Here is a 25,494-nt window from a genome sequence, read left to right on the forward strand (position 1 = left end):
TCTGTATTTGTTACTTGTAAAATGAGAGCAAGTCACACACTTTGTGAATCGTTGGTGTCATATGTATGTTAGGAAAAGAGAGCCATGCAGATTGTGTGGCACAGAAATGTTTCAACAGCAGCAGTCCAGAGTTAAGCCTGAAAAGTGTTATTTTGTTGTATAATCAGTCTGGAATGAGTGTGCAGTGATAAAAATGCACTCCTGTAACATCAAGACTTACAAAGGTGCCAAAATCTGCTGGTGTGACTCAAGAGCACATTTTAATTACATGCAGTATTTAAATGTTATCATTTTTAGATAGTAGTAGGCTGCTGCACTTAAGCAGTGCACCTCCTGTAGTTCAGTATTTGGGCAGCGATACCTCCACAGTGTTCACATATGGTGGTTTAAACTAACTGATGTATACATTAATGTTCTTTTCATGATTCATGTATATTAAAAATTGCATAGGAAAACTGTTCTAACTTTATAAGCAAAAAAAGGGGAATGGACCTTTTAGGGTTAACAAAAAAAAAAAAAAAGAGACGACATTTGCCCATTGATTCATTTTCATCACTGTCTAAATGTACCACAGAAATGAAGGCATGAAGCAGTGGATAAGCAAAATGAAATGTACAGAGGCAGTGTAAACAGTGCCACGGGAAAAGGCCCAACAGGATGTGTCCCTAAATAGAAGCACAACCCGCTCACTTGCACAAGATCACCAGAGATACCTGAATAGACTTGTAAACAAATGTACATGGGGAAGACAAGAAGACTGGCAGGACTCCCCAGAGCGACCCACCACACACACTTCAAAACAATCCGCATCCACTCTGTAGCTCCAGCCATCCAGCGTACTGCTGTTACCACTAGAAGACGTCACATTTAATACAGTGCAACAGGAGCTTTTGCAGCAAGCTCTGACACTCACAAATTAATGTTCTATTTTTGAAGGATCAAAGTTTATTGCAAACAAAGACAATTATGCACATTATGCAGTGAACCCGATGCAATCATTGTCATTAAGCTTGTATATTAATCTTTTTAACTAAAACGACGATTCCTACTGGCTTTTTCAGACATTTTTATTATCGAGCAGTTTTTTTTTTTTTGTTTTTTTTTTTAAACATAACTTAGAATTTGAATATGTTAGTTTCAATAAAGAATCAAATTAAATGCCAATTTTTTTTTATCTAAAATATAAATAAACTGATCTTGCACACAACATTCTCATCAGTTATTTTTTGGGAACTCTTGCTTTATCGTTTTAAAAACTGACAGCAGAGAGATTTATGAAACATATTCAGTGCTGCCCAATGTTATGCCTTATTTCTAAGCCAAAATATCATTTACAGTAGTTTCATAATGCACATCAGACACACATATGCTCTCAACTACATGCTCCACAGAAACTAGGCCCACTTGGACAAAGCCAGTCCCACAGTCAGTCAAATGTTCTTTGACTTCTTCAGTGCTTTTAACACCATTCTGCCTCATCAGCTGGGGACACAGCTTAAGGCTTTGAATCTTGATGCCCCCCGCTCCAGCCTCCTGGAGTAGTAGTTTATGAGGCTGAGGGTCTATATGTCAGAAATGATGGTGTATAATACTGGAGCACCTCAGGGAACTGTCCTGTCTCCCATCTACACAACAGACTTCCAGCACAATACCAGCGCTTGCCATCCACAGAAATTTTGAGATGACCCATCCTTCATAGGCTACATTAATAATGGAGATCAGTCAGAGTACATGAAGGTCATGCAGGACTGACTTCGTCTTGTGGTACCGGGATACCAACATGCAATTCAACATCAGCAAGACAAAAGAGCTGGTGGTGGAAGCCTCAGAGATCAGTCACCATTCCGATGGAGGACGTGGAAGTACTGGACTGGTCTGACAACACAGTGGTGCTGTACAAGAAGGGCCAGAGCAGACTATTTGCTAAGGAGACTCAGGTCTTTAGATGTGTGCAGCATACTGTTGGAATTGTTTTACCAGTTCATAGAAGCCACTTCGGTGTTTTACACTGCAGTCTCCCGGAGAAGCAACCAGAGCTCAAAAGAAGCACAATGCCTGAACACACTTATCAGGAAAAGCCTGCTCCATCACAGGGTGAACCCTGGAAAAACTGGAAGCTGATGAGGAAAAGAGGATAGTAGCAAAGCTGGATGCCATCATGAAACAATCCTCTCCAGGAGGTGCTCTCTTGGAGCACTTTTAACAGGCTCACTTGCCAATAGTGTGCCTCTGTGGGTCTTTTCTGCCCACTGCTATCATATAATTCAATGCCTCCACCCAATGTACTCGGGAAATTTAATTTTATTCATTTATTTATGAACTGACTGATTGGCTGTATTATCTGTCCTGTGATTCTGTACATTGGCTCCTTAAGTTTCTGCTGCTGTTTGCATCTGAACTTCTCCATGGGATTAATAACGTTTATCTAATTTAAGAAAGAGAACCAAGTTCACAGGACCTTTATAAGCCCATTTTTTAATCTGCATCTTGCTCAAATACTGTTACAGTTCCTAAATGATATGCCTTGCTAATGTTTTGCACTTTTGACTTTAATTCTAAAAGTGCAAATGCTTAGTCTTTAGCTGATATGATAACTATAGAAGTAAAACTTAAGAAAACAATGCTAAGAATTTATGGGTATCGTTTAAGAACTTACATTTCCATGACTGCATATTCATTTATTGTTTACTTTCATGAACTTTTACATGGACCATCTCTATAATGTCCCAATAATACTGCAGAATAGAAAAGCACAGTTCAAGGCATACTGTATTTATGGGGGAAATGCTAAAAGATTTCATATATGAGGTGCGATTAAAAAGCCTTAGTGATAAAGGGAATCATCAGCTCTAAAGTTCCATTTTTAACTATACACTTGTTATAACAGCACGGCTTTTCTCTTCTAGTTCAATAAATAATGTGTTTTATTTATATAGCTTCTTTTTCTTATTTTGCCATAGTTTTTCTTGCTTGCATAACCAATCTCCTATAAGTGATCAAGTGACAAGATCAGCACGGCACTTCTTCATATACAAAGGTTCACAGGGCATCCTTTCCCAGCAGGGCACAGTCAGAAACCTTCCTTGCGGTTTTCCCCTGACTGCCACAAATGCCCAAGTAAATCTGTATAATAGTGCCTGGTCATGTAAGCTTTTAAAGGATTTTAATCCATATGGACTCTATCCTCAGTGTTAGAAACATTTCTGCACATAGACTTGATGGCACTGGCTGGAAATGCAAGTTTTTTGGTTTTGGAGCATCACCATGTTTCCAATATCCCCACTGTTCTTTGGACTCCAGATAACAGGGAAGTATTCAATTTTGTTCAATTTCCACCAATCCAAATTCATTATCTTGAGATTTTCCTTGGCATACTTCATTTTAGTAGTCACAAGTATGGCCACCCAACATTCACAGAAAATGTACATGCTTACGTTTTCATGAGAAGTAGGTTCCACTAACCCATAATTAATCCCTGTGGTGTTTCATGCACAGTCACTTTTCGGTGCTACTTCATTATTCTTTAAGAATGCATTTAAGAAGTTTTAACTTTCAGTGAAAAGATGGCACCATCACTCTCTTTACACATATGAAGTCTTGTGCATTCTGCACTGTTGTTTTAAGGAGCAAGTTGCACATGCTGCCTATTAACTGTTAGGCCTTGTTCACACGGGCGTTAAAATCGAGCGTTTTTTTTGCGTTTGTAGCGTCCGGTGAGCGGATCAAGCGCCGAGTGTTTTCTACGTAGGAGTCAATGAGAGTGTTCACCGGGCTTTGGCGGCGTCGCGTTTGTTCGACTCTTGGCGTTTATCGGCATCAAAAAGCGTTGCATGCAGCTTTTCTTGGCGTTCAAAACCCAACGACGCAAGGAAACCGCTTCTAGTTCGTTTTCTGCGCGTTTATTTTATGCTTCGGAGGAGCGGGGGAGGGGGGGCATTTCAGTGCATAACACCGGTGTAGCGGACACTCGACTACTGTTTCCTTACCTCAAAGTGACAAGTAGTCTCTCTTCGGGGCTAACACCAAGTCGCATATTGGTTGATCGCGTGCAATGTGGCATTGCACCAGCTGCAGCAGACAATCAAAAGTGGAAACTGACATCATAATTAAAAAACTTGCGTGGAAATTTTCGCATTTCCTCATAAAGCACAAAAAAAACTTCCTTTAACCCGACGTTGTGCAGTCAGAGGATGAACCCAGTAGCGGCGATTTTTTCTCTCCCTACATTAAGCCATATTACGAGTATTTTTAAAACAAGAAGATTAATATCTAACATAGCAAAATGGTCCATATTGAAAGGAGGCACCTCAAATAAAACAAGGGCTTTCATATCCAGTTCCCGACACTGCCTCCACAGGTTAACACACAAACTACAATTTGGGCTGCAGGCTGGCGTTAGACAGAGACAAACGAACGCCGGTGTAGAAGTCAATCGATCGCCACCACAAAATGCAACATAAACGTCTAGGACGTTCAGAGCAAGTTCGTTTATCCAAAAACTTAACGCCCGTGTGAACAAGGCCTTAAGGATTGTCAACTGAGAAGAGCTGTGCTGACTGCATCACTGTTAAAGTTCAACATCAAGACTATCATCATTTATGGAGAATAATTAAAATCTTACTAAAATGTTTAACCAACATGATCCAGGTATGGTCACTCACACTCTTGCCATTGTTAAGATACAGGTAAAATATATAATTTACTAGAACTGAAAGTATACAAACTACTGAGAGACAGTTCTTGAAAGATAGATAATTGCAGCCACAATGTTTCATATGTTATTACAAACAGACGCAGCACCTTTGCCTTCAACAACCCATGTCTACATGCTAGTAGTTACTGTGCCTTACCGTCAGCTATATATCTAGCTGCAAAACGTTGTGTCTATAATTCCTTCGATTTTACATGTTAGTCTTCATCTGTGTAGACACAGTCACATAGGTGAGGTGAGGGGAGCAGATCTTGTGTGTGAACCCCATCAACCCCATTAATATATTTGACAGTTCTAACTGATTGATCATAGACAGAATTATGATTCAGACAATTTCTCTTGCCCAGCCCACATCACCTACCCCAAATTTAAATCCCGGCTACATCCCTTGGTTGTTGGCACATTCCAAAAGTCTTTTGGGAGTGCAAGCTTATTGGCTTTGGTTGATGTGGATTTCAGTGCCAGAGTTTTTTTGGTATTGTTATTCTGTGCAACATTGCTCACTTAAAGAATTGTGGTGACTTGGCTCAAGATAACTGATTAAATGCCAAAATACTTTGCCATATTATTGTATACACCCATTGTATAATTTCATATGACTGCTGGCCATTACAATTATTTCTTGTTAGTGCTACAGTCCAACCTCACAAAAGGCATAGTTGTTTTGTATGTGGTAATGCACTGCAGATGTGCTGCTTTGATACTTCAGTGCCATATTGCATAGTTTGTAGCAAACTTCATCACTCTTTTGCTTGAGAGGCTGCCAAATCAATCTACATTTAGCAAGTCTGACTTTTGCTGATTTAAAAAAGGTGCCTATTCTGCCCACAGATGTGAAATGACCTGACATGTAACTAAAATACGGTTTTCATGTGCCCATTTAATTAACATGTCTCAAGATAATTTTAAGATTTGGTTTAATGATTAGCCAATTGGTTAGAATTTTACATTCCAAAAAGTCACACATTCACTACTAATTGTCTAGGTTAGAACTACCAACTGACCTAATGTGCACACAGGAAGCAAACTGGAGTAACAGGAGAAAATACCACATAAGCACAGAACTTAAGCAAACTCAACATACTCAGTGCTTTGGATTCCAGCTCTACTGTACTTTATCTCTTTGTCCCACTTCCATCTGGCAAAAGGTTCTGTAGAATCCAGTATATCACTTCAGTATAATTACTATTATTTATTTATCACTATCCATTTCAAATTAATTACTACAGTATCTATTCATTTACATATTTATTTACTAGCTGTGCAACCCATCTAAGATGTCAAAGATGGGTTGAAATCTGAGTAATGAAAATAGGTCTCAGTGTTAATATTTCAAGTGCACCATGGCCATGCATATATCCCTGTTATATGCCATTTGGTCTGGGATTGGTAAAAGCAGTGTTAATGTTTGTGCTAAACCATCTATTATAATAGTAAATGTAACACATTTAATTATTAAAAATGTTTGTGATGCACCATCATTTGGAATTTTATTGAGGTAGATTTATCTAATCGGTTTATAGTATAGTTCGTTAATTCTCTCGCCCTTGTCCTTTATTTATGTCTATGTTGAACCTTATTTTGCATCACTGTATGCACCCAATACTGTGTGTGGACGGTATGACAATAAAGCCTCTTGAAGTCAAAAAGAAAATTCATCTCACTGCAATTGGCTGTGGCATTTTGCTTGTTTCACTGGCCCATTACAAATGGCCTGGCAAGTTGAAAAATATGAGCTCCCATTTAAGTTATCATGGCCAATTGTAAAAAATGTAGGCCAATAGCAAAACAGGTATTTTTAGTCAACCTCTATATATATTTATAATTAATACACACATACAGTGTATTTACTTATAAAAACAGTACAAAAAATTAGAATCAATAAAATTCAAACACTGATGTAAAGAAAAAAAAAAAAAACAAACACTATCTACAAGTCACCCCAAACATCCATAGACAGGTCTCCAACCTCTTTACAATAAATTACAGTATAAAAAGAAAGTCATTCAGTATCCTTTTTTGTCTTATGACCTACAATAATGATTAATTTTCATGGTTACAAAGTCAGAGTGTATATTTTCAAAGATGTACCAACACCATCAAGACATGATCATATTCACAGTCATTCCAACATCTCTTGGTAGCAGAATGGACTCAAGCATGGCTGCATGGCTGAAGTGGGGCTGGCTGTACAACCACCATGTTTATCAAAAAAACTTTGTGGGTTTGTTTTAATGACTAATACGGTTATTTAGTATGAATAAATGGGTTGATGGATGAATGGATCTTTGTCACTTTTACAAAGGAACAACAAAATTGAAGGTGCAGGCGACTCAGTGTGAGGCATAAGAGTTAAAAAGATAAGAAGAGAAAAAAATAAACCGAATATTAATAAAAGTACTTTACAAAATACACAAATTGCACTGGTTGACTTAAAGTCTATGTTGCACATTGGGAGAATGATATGGAGCAGTTTTAGTCTGAGTTCAGGGCCATGATTGCTTTTGGATAAAAGCCGTTTTTAAGGTGGTTGGTCCTGGTTTTCATTGCTCTGTATCTCTTGCCTGATGGCAAAAGCTGGAAGAGGCAATGACCAGGATGTGATGAATCCTGTGAAATGTCTACTGCCTTTTTGTGGCATCGGGAGGTGTAGATTTGTTCCAGAGTGGGGAGGGTACAAATAATTGTTCTCCCCGCTGTCCAGACGACCTTGTGGAGAGCTTTCCTTGCATCTGTAATACCATCAAACACAGTTCATATGTAAGCACACTTTTGAGCGCAAAAGGTGTGGTTACCAGGACCAAAGAACACTGAATATTCTTTTTATTTATATTAATTATAATTATGTGTGTGTCCAAAACAATCACGTGCCAAAGAGGTTTTCAGAAATGGTTTACCTTTGCAAATGAAGAAATGTCTGTATATCCACCACCAGCACAACTACATTCAGAGTTACGAGTTAGCAATTAAACTAGGGCTGCAACTACTAATCGTCATAACCGATTATTAAAAACGCTGACAACCATCACTTTCATCAATTAGTTAATTATGTTATGCTGCACAACTGTCTCACTACTACATTCAGTTGTGAGCGCATTTTAAAAAAGTCTGATGGTAAACAAGAGCCAGAAAAGACCTAAGACTTGCATAGTTTGGGAGAAATTTAATGTAAACACAATAAAAATAAAATAGGATTGTGAATTGCAAAATGTGTAGGTCTGACCTTGTATGGTACAAGAACACAACAGAGATGCACAACCATTTCAACCGGAAACGTACCATTACAGGCTCTGTGGAGGAGGAATACTTGCTGTCAACCCAGTAAGTTGAATGTTACTTCAGCATTACGTGATACAGATATAGGAACACAATGTTTGCTAAGCTAGGCATGACATGACTTTCAGTTTGAAGTGAGGTATAATTTAAATCGTAGTGTAGCCCTCTACGATGCAAATAAAACACTAGCATATGCGACAGAATTTCACGTTAGGCGACAAAAAAAAAAAAAAAAAAAGGTCTTTAGTAACTTGTACACGTTCAGATTTTTACTTTTCTTTTCCTGACACAGTCACCCAGCTAAGTAATGGTGCTGCATTACATGCTTGCATAAACCTGTAGCTTTAGTGTGTGTTTACAAAAAATGGATGCAAAGAAACTTAAATCCCTCTTCAAGCAGAAAACTCAGCGAGAGTGCAGCAGCGTATTGCATATTCCAAGTCAAAAGACAGGAGAGACTGAAAAAGCAAAAGTTCCAGACTAGTTGGCTATTGGACTTCAACTGGCAAATGACATGCAGGAGGCTGCAACAGCGTGATGGCTGCAAACAAATGTGCCAAAGAACCTGCGGTGGTAAAAGGTTTCCATACACAAAAAAGACGAAAGATAACGCAAAATGATATAAACTTTCAGTTAAAATAAACTTTTTGACTATTAAACAGCAAAGGAAGAATGGAGTTTCACACAAATTAAACCAGTTTCTTTTGCTACAAAAGGAAAATAGTCTTGGACACTTCCCGAAAACTTCACAACAATGTTCACTGTGCCGAACTAATTTTAAACATTACTGCAAATATACACAAAAAAAAAAAAAAACACACTAGTACAGTCATGGTGGTCCAAGAGAATGTCCTGTGGTGGTCAGATACTTATTTACATGATGCTTTGCAAGCAAACAGTCTCTTTCACAGAAACTGGAGAAAAAACATTAACTTAAATCACATGTTTAAATTTGAAGTGCTGGTTTAATGTGATTCTGAATACATAAGCCACATTGCTAGTTTAATTTATTGAAAACGGTTATGTTTTTAAGGAAATTCTGTGTGTTCATTGAACAACTACAGCCAGAAGTGCTACCACTTTATTTCTATTTATTTTCAATTTATTATATAAATGTTGTATAAAGCCTATATATTTTTTAAAATATGTACAAGTAGTTCATTTAAAGAATAAATTTTATACAAACCTCTATTTTGTGAAAAGTTCGATTTTATGCATAAGACTTACAGGGTTTATCTGAAAACGTGAGGTTAATGGAAGAATTAATTAATGAAAGTGGTGAAAGAAATATAGTACAAAAATAAGGTATGTTTTACAGTGAAAGTCACTCTCCATTGGCACTGTAGCCTGACCTGACTTCTGTTCTTCTTTGCTAATCTTTTAGAACAAAGTGTAGCAGTAAATAGGCACTAATGTAGAAGCAAAGACACCACACTATTCTGATATATGATTTGATGTGCATTAAAAGCAAATCAGAAACTGTTAGCTATACATGCCATCTGTGTGGATTAGCTGTAATGGACAGACGCACAATAACTTTTTGAAGGCAGACTCTACAAAGTGAGGGTTCTCAGAGTTCAGTGCCCCTGGAAAAAGTGGCACACTTTATACTAAAGAGTTGAATGTGCATGGAACCAATGTTTGAAGTGCAAGTCTCAAACTAAGAACTAAAGTAAATCGAAATCCTGCAATACATACTTGAAATATAAAATATAAAGTGGCAAACTACACAAATGTCAAAGACTCTTTAAAACTAAACACATCCTGATTCTGGAAAGTCAGAAGGGCACAAAATTCAAGCACCAACTAAAGGAGTGCTCATTTTAACTCTGCCAACCCCATCACAAGACACATGGTTGGCATTTATAGTTACATTACTACTTCAAAAAAAAAAAAAAAAAATCTTAAATGGATAGAAATGTAACAAATTAGGTCAAATCCACAGCTCAGAATTCAGGGCTACCAGTGTGTCCCTGCCTTATCCCTTGCAGCAAAAAAGTGCTCCACTCAGCTACTATTTTGACAGCAAATTCATGCCTACATATTTATTTTCAGCACATAATGGGTCTGTTTCTGGTCATTCTTTTGGCTATGCATATTTATTGCTGCCAAAATATCTTGTTACACTATTATTATACAAGTAACAAGGAATGAACTGCATGAATACAAATTGAATTCATTTTCAAGAAGTTCTTTAGGTTAAAACCTCAACAACTTGTGCATCTGACTGGCTGGAATCGGCTGGAAGTCCGCAAATTAGCAATTCATGTGAATAAATAAAAACTTTCTGTTTTATATTAAATATTATATCTCCACAGCTCACAAAATATTAAATTGTAATCATCCTCATCAGAAATGCTGAACCCTGCGCTAAATTTCTTATTTCACATGAGCAGTGCATGAGCTACAGGAAACTTTCACGTGATCACATGATGTTACATTTTCCCAGGTGCACAGGAAATAAGGTCTCTTTTTTTTGGTCATTTCTCTTTAGGAAACTGATTATTTAATAGTAATAAACATGTTGAAAATGATATCTTTATTTGATACTCCAAATCAAATAATACACCTAATATTTTACATTCTCTATACCAAGCTCTAAATGTGATGTTACTCACATTTCGTGAAACTTTCCATGAGGCTTTTCTATAGCAGTTTTTGGTTATTTTGTATACTTGTATGTTTTAAGTCTGGTCCTTTTAGAGAAGATATTTAATCTAAGTCCACTCAATAATGAAGACCATTCAACACGTTTCTACATTTGGTATCCACAAAAAATTGGAACAGTAAGATACAAATCACATATATGACGACAATAATCAAAATGTATTCATACCTCGTTTCACTACAAGTGTTTTTACAGTTTTATCCACAATATATTACTTATTATTCACCAAGAGGCAAGGTCCCCCATCAAAGCTGTATGTAACTTCTTTTCAGTATTATAAATTTGTATTTTGGTTTTAATCTTACCAAGACACCATGAGGTCTGCAATTGTTTCAAGTACAGTATACAGGGCAAAGACAATCCAGTACATCATCCAGCGAACCTAAAATCATATAGAAAAACACAAAAAAAAAAATCACTTTCATTAGCCTATTTTTAGGTTTTCTAGTATTTCTAGCATTTTATTAACAGAAGTTGGCATGTGTCTCATCTTATATTATGAGAAGCACACACTTAAACTTTATCTGTATCTGTTAAATATGTTAAAGATTTTTATTTACAATTGATTTTTAAGTTCTTGCAGTGAAATTATATTTGATACTCTTACATCATATCAAATGCAAAGTAACTGTCATGTTCATTGCAGTATATGTGTTTATACTTATCTATTTACAAAATATCAGCATGAGGATTCAAATTTGATCCAAAAAACAGAGGTTTAAATTAGATAAAGGTTTAAAAAGCCAAACTAGTTCTTTAATGATTACAAGCAAATATCAAAACACATACAAACAAGACAAATACATACAAAAGGTTACCAGTCAATACAAGAAGCTGTAACATCCCAACAGTTAGATTTTTTTCATGCAGCTTGTGTGTTGCATCGGAGAGAAAACTACTCCCTCACAAGGTACTACAGTATGTGTTATACATCAATACACTGTTTAATGCTCCAGAAGTGACAACAGAAAAACACAAAAGTTACTGAAACTGCAAAATAAGCTTTTATTATTACCATATGCAGACATGGGAAGGTAACAAAAAGTACAGATTACCTATTCCATACAACTTTCAATGGTTCTATTTTATATCAAAACAAATATAAATAATCTCATACAAATAATTTTGAAAAGAAAACTGGGTGGGAGAAATTAAAATTATATACTGATCAATCACACTTGGTGTTAAGCAAAATACTGAAAAAGCAGATTTCAAGCATTTAACTGCTAACAGTTTGTCAATAGGCCATAATGGAACACCTGAACCATGCTAAAACAAACCTTTAGACCAGATTTAAATGTTGTGACAAGGACTCTTCTCCAATATTAAATTCAGTCTTTCCAAAGTTTGGATGTCCCATGGCTAAAAGCCCTGCCTCCAACACTAGTTTTAGCCAAGACTCAGAATTTTAGCTAGGTTTTCATTTTGTATAGTTCTGTAAAGTAAGCAGTGCATGTGGTGCACCATTTACGACTTTACCACTTCATATGCAAGGATGAGAAGAAAGAAAGAAAAATTAAACCTTTGTGCACATCCATGACATTAACTACATAGTCGTCAAAATAAGTGCCGGGCTTATGCCTTATAGTGACACTTTTTACCCCCTAATTTTCCTTTTATTTTCTCTATAGAGTGTGTTGATAGCACAGTGATTGGGTTTGAATCCTGTATCCAGTTTTAGTCTGTGTGAAGCTTGCACACACCACCCTTTTGTCTGGGAGTGCTCCAGTTCAGCAGCCAGTGCTGCCACAATAAGCTCCAGCCCTCTGCTGCTATGTGGAGTAAGCAGGTTTCAGAATGTTTGCTTCCCTATGTAAGTACATCTTTAAATCACCATGAAAATAATGAATTTACTTAGAAAGCAAAGATGTTCACTTTCATATACATAATACTTTAGTACTTACACTTTAATTTACTGGCAAGTTTTTCTTTATAATTGTCATACTACTTCCTACATCTGCTTAAAACCTTAATTTAGACAGTAAAATCCATCAAAACAGACTGCAGCTCACTACTTAGTATGCTTAAGCTTGCGTATTATTCCACTTCTTGACGTTCATCAGCCTTTCAAAGACGTCTTTATATTTCAATTTCAAAGGTAGCCCAGACAGTCATGTGATAACATTCTGATGCTCATTCAAGCTCTCAAAGGTATCAGAGGATATTTTAAGCCTCAATGAGCAAAGTTAAATGAATGTACACAGCACTGCCATTACCAGAGTGACAGGCAGCATCAGATATATACTGTGACCTCACAGTGAACTTTTAAACAGCCATCATTTGCAGTTAGTGATGAATGAACTATTAAATTACACAAGGCCCTTCTCAATTGCTCTGGTCTCAGTATATGAAAAATGGTTTTTAAATGAATTTTCTGTAAATCAAAATTAAAGGCAATATTGAGTACATGGGGTGTGGGTAATACTGAATTTAGCCAACATAAAAAACTGAAAAAAAATATATATTTAACAAACCTTGTAAAGTGTCAAAAATAGATTGCATAAACATGTCCCGCAGGATTTAACGTGTCGATCAATGATGTATATTTATGCAGCAATTAGAAATAATAGCAGTAAATCTCTTTATAAAGAAAGCATACTTAAAATACTTTAAAGTAAAAAGTAATCATAAATGAAGATTTTTTAACAGAACAAATGAAACAAAATCACTGAAAAAAAAAAAATCATAAACCCAAAATGCATTTTTACTCTTCTGTTCGATCCTTTTTCCAGTCTTCAACAAAAACAATTTGACTTAAGTTGACAGATAAATTATAAAGGGTAACCCTTTTTCAGACATCTGAAAAACTTTGATCACATTTCTGTATGCCTTCAGTACTAGTTTGAAGAAAAAAAAAAAATACATATTATTATAAACTAGCAAGCTCACAAACATCTGACCTATTTATTAGAGTTGGCAATGCCACTTAACCCAATAATTCTTTGGCGCATGATAGAATCAAATGAAAACCCATACTGACCAGGCTGAATTTAGAATCCAAGTCCCTGAAACCCTGAGGAAGCAGCACTCACAACTGTGACATTAAGTCCCCACATTAGCCTTAATAAAATAACTTGAATGTCTGATTTAAGGTTAAAATTTATTTCCAATGGAAGTAGACAGATGTTGAAACCTATATATACACACGTCCATTTTCTTAGCTGCAGGGAGCGGAAGATTATCCCAACAGCATTAGAAGCACCACAGGAATTGATCTTAAACATGATGGCCGGTCACTGTAAAACAGTCACACATTGGGTCAGTTTAAAGCCACAAACAAGGTCTTCAGGATAAAAGATGCCGGATTTCCCAGGAGATCCATAAGCACTGAAAACTCAGACTTCATAGAGAAATTTGCAGGGCTAAGAATTTAACTTGTGCTCCTGGAGGTATGAGGTGGTAATACTAACTCCTACACCACTGTAGTACACCCAATCTGTATAACATTCCAAAAAGAGTGTGCAGCATAGCTTCTGGTCTAGGCATTGGTCTTATTAGGTCTTGACTGCTGCAGTTCTTTATGGGCAGACGTACCTGCCAAACCACTGCAGTGGTACGTTTTGTGTTTAACCACCCAAGACAGGTGCATCTCACTGCACTGGCTCCCTGTAGCAGGACACATTAAGTTCTAGTCCTTGACGCTTGCTTGAAGAGCAGTCAATGAGTCAGAAGCAGCATTCATGAGGTCCTTCTTGCCCACTCTCACGTCTGATAATGAATAGCATCTGGTGATTCTGTATCTATGTGGCATTATATTTCAATCCAGACTCTGTGAAGCTCCAAGATGTTGGAACAGCTTACAACCTTCATTCAAACTGCTGACTACCATCCTATTTTCAAAAAATCACTTGATGACTCTCTTGTTCTGTGAATATCTAACAAAAAAAAAAAAAAGGGGTTTCAATGCTAGGTTATTAGCTAAGACAAGGGTAATTAGCCTTGTGCTATTGTTTGCTTTAGAGCTCTTCACTTTTGTGATGGTCAAATTTTAAGCCTTGTCCTGTAATACAGTCCCCAGACTGAGGAAACATAACCTCAACTTCTATTTTTTTTTTTTTATGCTAAATCAGTTAATTATAAATCTTATATCTGTTGTTTGGAGAAGGCTTTCACTGGTTTCATATTCAGATCGAAAGGAGCTGAAAGACCTGAACCGTGACAAATTTGGCAAAGATTTAGGGTACAATGGACGCGATTCAAGTAACTTTGGCTTGCCAATACATTTACCCTGCCACCAGCCAAAACAAAGTGCATTTCAGAAAGTAGTATGATGTACTTCCTGCTAACATTAAGAAAGAAACAGCAGTAATGCGTGTTAAACTTGTATCTCAGCAAATCTGTTCTTACAACTTTTTTGCAGTTTTGAACAGCTAGTTCCACACTTCATTGACACGGATATGAGAAACAGCAGTAAAAAATATTATGCACACATTTAGTACAGAGTAAGACCCACTCTTGCCTCCAGAACAGCCTGAATTCTTCAAAGTATGATTTCAACATGGTGCCAGAAATATTGTCTGTTGAATGAGCAGGTTCACCTAGTTCCAGCAGATTTTTGGCCACACATTCATACTGCAAACCTACCAAATGTATGTTACTTGCAGGAAGAATGTGCCAAAAAGGGAACAATATGGCCATAAACAGGATGCACATGATCAACAACTGTGGCATTCATGTGACCCTTAGTTTGTATTAACAGATCAAGCATGTGCCAAGAAAACATCCCTCACTATAACCAGTAACCCATTCTGCTGTCACAAGGCACAATGGTTTAGTAGGTTCATGTTATTTATGTCATATACTTATTCTGCACCCCAAGCAACACTTTTCAAATCTTTAGCTATCCAGTTTTGGTGATTACTTGCCCACCATAAGTTTATACGTCTTCACTGCCACCGTAAGTCATGCTCTTTGATGACTGATGTCCTTGTGTGTACATTCACTTCTAGAAATACTTGTTTCGTATCTGTGGCCTTTCTGTTAGCTTGTGCAAGTCTACCTAATCTCATTTGACTACACTCTTTGTGATCAGAACACTGCTTTCTGGATGTTTTTTTTCTTCTTGCATTAGCTCTGTAAACTTAAATTACAGGAGCGCAACTGTTGCTGAGAAAAACATCAGACACTATGATACAATATTAAAAGTCATTTAGATCATGCACAGTATCTCACAAAAGTGAGTACACCCCTCACATTTTGTAAATATGTTATTATATCTTTTCATGGGATATCACTGAAGATATGACACTTTGATACAATGTAAAGTAGTCTGTGTACAGCTTGTGTATAACAGGGTAAATTTGCTGTCCCCTCAAAATAACTCACACAGCCATTAATGTCTAAACCGCTGGCAACTAAAGTGAGCATGCCCCTAAGTGAAAAATGTCCAAATTGTGCCCAAAGTGTCAATATTTTGTGTGGCCACCATTTTCCAGCACTGCCTTAACTTTCTTTGGTATGGAGTTCACTAGACCTTCACAGGTTGCCACTGGAATCCTCTTCCACTCCTCCATGATGACATCACAGAGCTGGTGGATATTAAGGACATTGCGCTCCTCCACCTTCTGTTTGAGGATGCCCCACAAATGCTCAATAGGGTTTAGGACTGGAGACATGATTGGCCAGTCCAGCACCATTACCATCAGTTTCTTTAGCAAGGCAGTGGTCCCTGCGGCCCAGTTTCCAAAGGGAGGGGGTCATGCTCTGCTTCAGTATGTCACAGTAGATGCTGGCATTCATGGTTCCTTCAATGAACTGTAGCTCCCCAGTGTCGGCAGCACTCATGCAGCCCCAAACCATGACACTCACACCACCATGCTTGACTGTAGGCAAGACACACTTGTCTTTGTACTCCTCACCTAGTTGCCACCACACATGCTTGACACCATCTGAACCAAATAAGTTTATTTTGGTCTAATCAGGCCACAGGACATGGTTTTCAAAGGACAACCTCTAGATATGAAGCTGAGCACGTGCACTCAACTTTTTTGGTCGACCATGATGAGGCCTGTTCTGAGTGGAACCTGTCTTGTTAAACCGCTGTATGGACTTGACCACCGGGTTGCAGCTCAGTTTCAGGGTGTTGGTAATCTTCTTATAGCCTCGGCCGTCTATGTAGAGCAACAATTCTTTTTTTCAGATCCTCAGAGAGTTCTTTGCCATGAGGTCCCATGTTGAACATCCAGTGACCAGTATGAGAGAGTGTGAGAGCGATAACACCAAATTTCACACACCTGCTCCCCATTCACACCCGAGACCTAGTAACACTAACGAGTCACCTGAGACCGCAGAGGGAAAATGGCTAATTGGGCACAATTTGGACATTTTTCACTTAGGGGTGTATTCACTTTTGTTGCCAGCCATTGTTGTTATTGTTTACAACCCTCCTCGGGCAGACGTGGAGATAGCGGGTAAGTTCATCCACGCTGCTATTGCTAAACTACAAACATGGCACCCCAAGGCACTTATGCTAATTTCTAGAGACTTTAACCATGTGACGCTGGACAAAACATTACATGCCTTCTCCTGGTATGTGGATTGTAACACCCAGGGAAATAGGATTATTGACCTACTGTACGCAAACATTAAAGACGCATACAGCGCCACCCTGCTGCCTGCGATTGGGAAAGCTGATCATAACCTGGTTCTGTTTCAGCCTCACCACAAACCAAGAGTGAGGGAGCTACCTACAACCACACGCTCATTCAGGAAGTGGTCCCCTGAGGCAGAGCAGGCTCTGAGAGACTGCTTTGGAACTATGGACTGGGATATCCTGAAGGGATCACATAGTGAGAACATTGAGGGGGTTGTTGACTGCACTACTGACTACATCAACTTCTATATGGACATTATAGTTCCAGTAAGAACAGTACACTGCTATGCTAGCAAAAAGCCATGGATTACAAGTGACATCAAGGGCATTTTGAACCAGAAGAAAAGGGCTTTTAAAGGCGGTGATCAGCATGAGCTCAAGCGCGTGCAGAAGGAAGTGTAGGATGGGAAGAAGATCATTACTGGCTGCAGCTCGAAGCGGGGTGCCACCATCGAGAGAGACATGGAGAGAGCAAGCCTGATGAACAACTTCTTTAACAGGTTTGACCACCCTAACCCACTCTCACCTCGGAGTACTGCACCCTCCACCCATCCTTCTGCTGATACCAGCATAAGAGAGAGTTTCCTGCCACCCACAATTACAGCAGCCCATGTGAGCAGAGAGCTGAGAAGACTTCGTGCCAGCCAAGCAGTGGGTCCAGATTTAGTATCGGCAGAACTGTTGAAGGCTTGTGCGTTGGAGCTGGGGAGTCTTCTACAGCGCATCTTCAACCTGAGCCTGGAACAGGGTAGAGTCCTGAGACTTTGGAAAACATCTTGCATCACCCCAGTCCCAAAGGTATCACATCCTAGTGAGCTGAATGACTTCAGGCCTGTCGCCCTGACATCACATGTGATGAAGACGATGAAGCGGCTGCTGCTTCACCACCTGATGCCACAGGTCCACCATGCCCTCAACCCTCTGCAGTTCGCATACCAGGAGAAGGTGGGAGCGGAGGATGCCATCATCTATATGCTACACCGATCCCTCTCCCTCTTGGACAGAGGCAGTGGTGCTGTAAGAATTCTGTTTCTGGACTTCTCTTGCGCTTTCAACACCATCCAACTTCTGCTCCTTAGGGACCAGCTGACAGAGATGGGAGTAAATTCATACCTAGTGGCATGAATCGTGAACTCTCTTACAGACAGACCTCAGTATGCGCGTCTTGGGGACTCCAGGTCTGACATTGTGGTCAGCAGCACAGGAACGCCACAGGGGACTGTACTTTCTTCGGTCCTGTTCAGCCTATATATATATATCTCAGACTTCCAATACAACTCTGAATCCTGCCACGTGCAAATGTTCGCTGACAACACTGCTATCGTAGGCTGCAGGAGGAGTAGTATAGGAAACTAATAATGGACTTTGTTAAATGGTGTGACTCAAACCACATACAACTGAATACCAGCAAAACCAAGGAGCTGGTGGTGGATTTTAGGAGGCCCAGGCCCCTACGGACCCCGTGATCATCGGAGGTGACTGTGTGCAGAGGGTGCAGACTCTTAAATACCTGTGAGTGCAGCTGGATGATAAATTGGACTGGACTGCCAATACTGATGCTCTGTGCAAGAAAGGACAGAGCCAACTATACTTCCTTAGAAGACTGACGTCCTTCAACATCTGCAATAAGATGCTGCAGATGTTCTATAAGAAGGTTGTGGCAAGCGCACTCTTCTACGCGGTGGTGTGCTGGGGAGGCAGTATAAAGAAGAAGGATGCCTCACGCCTGGACAAACTGGTGAGGAAGGCAGGTTCTATTGTAGGCATGGAGCTGGACAGTTTGACATCTGTGGCAGAGCGACGGGCGCTAAGTAGGCTCCTGTGGAGAATCCAACGTATCCACTGAACAGTATCTACAGACAGAGGAGCAGCTTCAGCGACAGACTGCTGCGACTATCCTGCTCCACTGAAAGACTTAGGAAATCGTTCCTCCCCCACACTATGCGACTCTTCAATTCCACCGAGGGGTGTGGGGGGGTAAACGTTAAACATTATACAAAGTAACGGTCGGTTATACCTGCATTGTTATCACTATCTAAACATCTCCTCAAGGTCATTTCATATATTTGTTAAATTCCACCAACACACAACCTGGTCCAAATTAATAATATAGTGCTTTGCCATACCAAGCGTGCTATTAGTCCAATTTAAGAAAGAAATGTGTGCATTGAAACTACAAAGTACGGGTGGGGGAGTCTCAAGGAGAGGTCTGGAAATGACTAAACTAAAATACTTTGACACAGATAAATTCATAGCACACTAAACTGTATTTTCAAAATGTGGTGTTCATGGCTGTGACATTAAACTGCATCTAGCCCTGCAAGCGGTCCTCCAACTTGCAGAGAAATCTTGGGGGCTGGTGGCAAGATTGGTACACCAGCCACCGTTTTTAAAAAAAAAAAAAAACTTCATGCAGCTCTGAGACGATGGACAGAACTCCTTTCTGCTCTCAACAGGAGTACCTCTGCTGCAGCCGGCTATAGGAATGCTGCTCGCATTATGAAGGGGAAGGGGGAAAGCCATTGGGAGCCCCATCCCTGGAACAGTCTATAGCGTCACACATCCAATGGGGTCAGGCCTGGTGTGGTGCCATGGCATCCTTCAAAGTCTACAGGTAGTAGGAGCAATATTTAAACTAAGCAAAGATAAAATAACTATCTTGAGTAAGTCATTAGTTTTCAGCAAAACTGTTGCTGCCCTAAACACTGTCAGTAAACCCAAATATTGTGCTCATCAATATGTGCTCCAATAATCATTAAATTATCAATTTACCACTAATAAGACTGAGCTTCACTCACTCAAAAGGTTCAATGTAGGGAAAACATTAAGGCAGAGATATCGCTCCCTTCTTCTCCATTACATGATCATTTTAGATTTCAGCCCTCCCATAACCCCTTATGCCCCGAGGGGATTTTGGAATTATTGTGTCTTAATTACATACCCAAAAATAAACAGCTATTATTCTGCTTATGAAGTAAAGAATCTGCAAAGGACTAAAAAGTTGAGTACTTAAATGAATAAAAAACACTTTTCACATTGATACCAAATAAAACAGAAAAACTGAGCATTTTATTAATATTGCTTTTAAAAGCTGAACATACATAACCTAGACCAGGGGTGGCAAACTCCAGACCTGGAGTGCCGCAGTGGCTACAGGTTTTTATTCTAACCCTTTTCCTAATCAGTGACCAGTTTTCACTGCTAATTAACTTTTCCCCCATCACTTTAATAGCCCTGTTAGAAGAGTTCAGCCTTCTGAATGGATTCCTTTCTTCATTAAATGACAGCCAAGCAGAAATGAGATGTGAAACGAGCTAACAGATGACCAGCTAAACTGGGGCTTCAAACTCCAACCAAATTCACTCCAATCACTTTCTTAATGAGAAGCCAATTTTTTGCTGTTATTTAAACCAGTTATTTAATTCCATGGCTTGTTGCTGCTCTCATTCTACCTCAGCACACATTTTGAAAACTGTTGTTTTTTTTGTTCTTTCTAAGAGCACTGTCAAAATGTTTTGGTGACCTGAGAGATCAACCTTACCAAGACCATCACCTCTCTTTAATCTCAGATATTGTGTAATGGGCACAGGGGAGCTGCACATGTGGAGACTTTTGTGTCTCATTATTGTTTGGCTGCTAATTACAGAAAAAGAAACAACTATGGGGTCTGAGTCAAGTTAATCGAAAGAAGTAATCAGCATCAAAATCTGGTCACTAATTAAGAAGATGGTAAGAATGAAAACCTGCAGCCAATGTGGCACTCTAAGCCTAGAGCTCGCCACCACTGACCTCGACATTTTATGATACACAACCAATTTCTTTCGTGCCAGCCTGCCAGATAATATTGTACTATTGTAAATTTATACTGCTTGGCACAAGGTGTTACCCTTTTTGGAAACATCTGGTGTCCCGTTTTGAAAACATGTAGTCTCTTGCACCTAAACAATTTTTAAAACACAAGTATTGCAGTTGCAATTTAATTTTTTAGAAATAGTCTTTAAAAAATTTAATCAACTAATGATGTAAATATAACTAACAATAGCAAATGTTACATACCTAACAGAGGGATTATCTGACAAAAGTCTGTTTAATTAAAAATATCCTGAATTATTTTGGAATTCACAAATTCAACAGTACAGATATGTTTTAATTTTTATTTTTAAGTTGATTTTAAGCACCGTTTTCCAGTTACAGATGAGAAAATGTTGGGAAATAAAATTAGAATGTGCACATTGTAAGATAAATCAGGCACTCCAAAAAAGATATAACTCTTTATAAATCCTACACTGAAACCCCCCTACAATATTAAACACTAGAATCCCTGAAGCCAACAAAAACAGTTGTACTCCCGGGCCACCTTAAACTCCGTTTGCACATACGTAGTCTGCATGGTACTGCTAAATCTAAATACTAGCATGGAAAATAGCATGCGTTCTGAAGAGACCTGAGCTGCAGGTGGAAGTTCCCATCACATTTTACTTTATTGTGCCATGCAAGAGTTGTGTTGCGGTGCAGCAGTCTGTTACAGTTTATCCAGTCTGATAGCGGTCACTGGAAATCGTATGTTTTTTGCAACCACAGCACCAACTGTGGTCATTGGTGCTCGTGAAAAAAATGGAGATAAACTGCATCAACTCAGTGAGGGAGAGGGAAGTTCGCTGTACCACGTCAACATCACGGACAGAATAAAATTTTAAAATTTAAAAAAAAAGCGCTAACTTTTACAAGTAGCCAAAATTTACAACAGGTGTTACAGACTCGAATCAAATGCATGTTTTTATTATAGCAATAAAAATAGCAGCTCACAACTCAAAACAAGGAGCATGCGGACGCAACCTTTTGGTTATAAACCAGCAGTTCTTACCTCTGCATCATCCAAGAAGATATAATGATTTTCTGTCGAATGACATTTGACCTTGGGTTTTTAACTCATTGACAGCAACATGTAAACTGAATTTTTTTTTTTTTTTTTTTTTTAAACTTTGGTTAAATTCTTGAATAAAAGCACACTATTTTGATATTTGGACTAAAGTCTTATTCACGTTACACACTTCATGTCATTATTACTATAACATGGAAAAAGTGTCTGTTTTAGGTATGTTTTCAACACTTCTGCCTCGCATTTCCTACATTTACCCAGATGTAGACACGGAACACACATCAAATGTATGTATTCCAAATAACAATATATTATTTAGCCTATACAACTCCAAGCACCTCACACTCAGATATAGAGACTTGAACTGGGAGAAGTTCATATGCATCGGTCGGGGGATGGGATAGCAGGCTGCTTGTGCTAATTGACACATTTACAAAACAAGAGATGCTGATGGAGATGTGCAAAGAAATTTAAAATGGCCCAGGATTACATCTTTTTTCGTAGGCTTCAGGGATTCCAGTGTTAACACCACCTCCCATTTGCTGTTAGACATGGGCATTCTCCTATTGTATCACACATTAAATTCAAATCTGACATTGTAATATGAAATGTATACATTCCAATTCTAGACTACATAAACTATAGCTGGGCAACTACTTGATTGATATACCACTATTTTAAATTTACTGATACTATCACTATACGTTTTATATTTTGTTGCAGGGAATGGCACACTATTGTCAGCTTGAATAATGGAGTTACTTTTAATTAAACACCCAGTGAAAGGAATTTCTGTTTTTCTCATGGAACTGAGTATTGTGAAATTTCAGTTGTATTGGTATTGAATATAAAATGGCATTGTGACATCTCTAGTGTAAATATACAATTAAAAAGTGTTTGGACACTTTACATTATTCCTTTAAGCAGTACGTATATACTATTAAAATCAACCAACTGCATGCATTGTTAATGTTGTGATGTGAGATTTTGCATATAACTTGATACATATTTTGTATGTCTTTATTTGTAACTTAGGCAAAGCAATGTAATATTAGTGTTACAATATTGATAACAGCAGCAATGGTTTGATAGTTTTAAAAACACAGAGTCATTAATAATATGCAAAACATCTACAGACTGCCACTCTTGATGTTGACACCTGCCTTGAAAGAGATTGACCTTCAGAAATCTTACACTGACAATGTGTTGGCACTCCTTGATTAACTCAATTGTAAGAATACAATTCCCTCAACACAAATTTTTTTCTAAGTATACATTACAAATGTTCTTAAAAGGAGCCTTCTTAATTTCATTAGTACTCCATCAATCTGCACTTTGAAAATACTGTAGCTAATAAGGGAGAACTGTAGAAGTGTTGCAGATTTTATCAAATAAATAATGTGATGGGTACACACCAAAATGATCTTAAGCAATACTGGGAAAGGACGTCTCTAAAAATATCTTGGGCAAAGACTGGAATTATACTATTCATAATATAACCTATAACCAAAGATATTGGCACAACGGCAATTCTTCAAAAAAAAAAAAAAAAAATAATATAAAATAAAAAATGCCCCACTTCTCACAGAAAACTGTTGTAGTTACAAAAGCTTCGGTATTCACATTGATACAACACAAAAAAGAGCGAAAAAAACTAAACTCTGATATCATTCCACACAGAGCTCAAGAAATGGACTGGACATAAATTATTGGTACTTAAACTTACAAAAGACACTTTAAAATTCTCACAAATGCTTTACTTGTCATTATCAAATAGCAATAAAACAACGAAAATAAGGTGCTTTAGAGTTGAATTTAAAATACTTACATATTCTTTCACATTCTTTGTTTTTACAGCTTTGTAGGAATAATAAGCAGGATATAAAGTCCCAAATAGGAGTCTGAAACAAAGAGAAAAATGCAGATGTATGGTAAGAGTCAGTAGTGAAATGTTGAATGTTCTTCACCTTTATGCTAGGTAAATAAACAAAGCTGTTGACGAAACCTGTGAGATCAAAACACGCATAAAACATTTTGCACTTCTATATATTACACAAACAAATCCACCTTAATAAAAGGACAAGAGTTTGTGCATCTGTGTATCCATCTGGGGCTATACCTCTGTAATATGCTATTTAGTATAGGATTTGCAAAAGAGGTTCTAATGTTTGTGATGTACCATCTGTTGGTATAGGTTAGGGGTGGGACTTGATTAAAAAAATTAATCCAATTAATTAGAGGCTGTGTAAGAATTAATCTTGATTAATCGTATGTAATCGCACACGTAAATTTGCCCCAAATCGCAAATGGTTTTTTTAATTTAAAAGTGTTTTAGTGGGCGACAGAATCAAACAATAGACATGTACATGAATATTGTAAACTGAAGCTGTTTTAATTTCTGAAAAAAAAGCCTTTAAACTGCATTTGAATTCAAAACAGAAACAAAAATATCATCCCTGGTTAAAATTGGGCAGACTTAAAAATAAAGTGGTAGTTTAAGTACTTTAAGTAGATTTTCAGAATAGTATTGTCTTTAAATAATAATAACCAAAATTTCAACATAAAGTGCAGTTTTTCTTCTTAAAAAAAATAACAGAAACATAAAAGGTAATTTGACCAACTTAATCTTTAAACTCTGAGTAACCTTAGCCAAAATTATTTTGTACATTAGGCTAAAACAGTGTGATCATTGAACATTTTGTAATTAGATGTATTTAGAATTACTAACGGTCACGGAAGTCCAATGATCCCCAGTAAGAGCCACAAAGTCCGCTTTCTGTAATGCATCTAATTTTGCTTGCTTTTCATTGTGCACAAAACCATGCTTTTATCAAGGCTTCGCCGGAAGTCGAAATGATCAGTCGTAGGAAGCGCTTTATTCCGACTCTAACATTTTTGTAGCTGTGATGTGTGCATCAGTGTAATGGATGTACCAGGAAATGATGCATTGACAAAAGTTCCCGTTTGCTTGGAATTGAAAGTGTGATTAAATGCGTTATTTTTAACGCGTTATGGAGTACATGCATCGAAGCTTCTCAGCTGTGCTTGTGCTAATAAAGGGAAACATTTTAAAAATAACGTAACATGATTCTGCGTTAAAATATTTTTCATACGTCCCAAACCAAGGAGATCGAAGGTAAAATGAATCAGTAGCGCGTACATACTCAGTGCATCCCTCTCGAATCGAACCTCGAATGTCAGCATTAGAGGCGAAGACTCTACAATTGAGCCACAGCATGTGGCTTGTCTATCAGAGTATGTACTGTAGATAGGGGTATATATATACATTTAAATATATACCCGCGTATCGCAGTGGAGAAGTAGAAGTTATGAAAAAGAAAAGGGAACATTTTAAAAATAACGTAACA

General features: G+C 37.9%; 1 protein-coding gene across 1 annotated transcript in view; it reads right to left on the minus strand.

Moving 5' to 3' along the window:
* reep3b (receptor accessory protein 3b) overlaps positions 1 to 25,494 on the minus strand; it is a 107,609-nt gene that overhangs the window by 12,641 nt on the left and 69,474 nt on the right. Inside the window, exons 2-3 of the mRNA XM_039771134.1 lie at positions 23,955 to 24,027; positions 10,961 to 11,037 (exon numbers count right to left, since the gene is read on the minus strand). Coding sequence (XP_039627068.1) covers positions 10,961 to 11,037; positions 23,955 to 24,027 — 150 coding nt within the window. The remainder of the gene's footprint in view (positions 1 to 10,960; positions 11,038 to 23,954; positions 24,028 to 25,494) is intronic.

The sequence above is a fragment of the Polypterus senegalus genome, chromosome 1, assembly GCF_016835505.1.
Source record: "Polypterus senegalus isolate Bchr_013 chromosome 1, ASM1683550v1, whole genome shotgun sequence".
NCBI classification, from domain to species: domain Eukaryota; kingdom Metazoa; phylum Chordata; class Cladistia; order Polypteriformes; family Polypteridae; genus Polypterus; species Polypterus senegalus.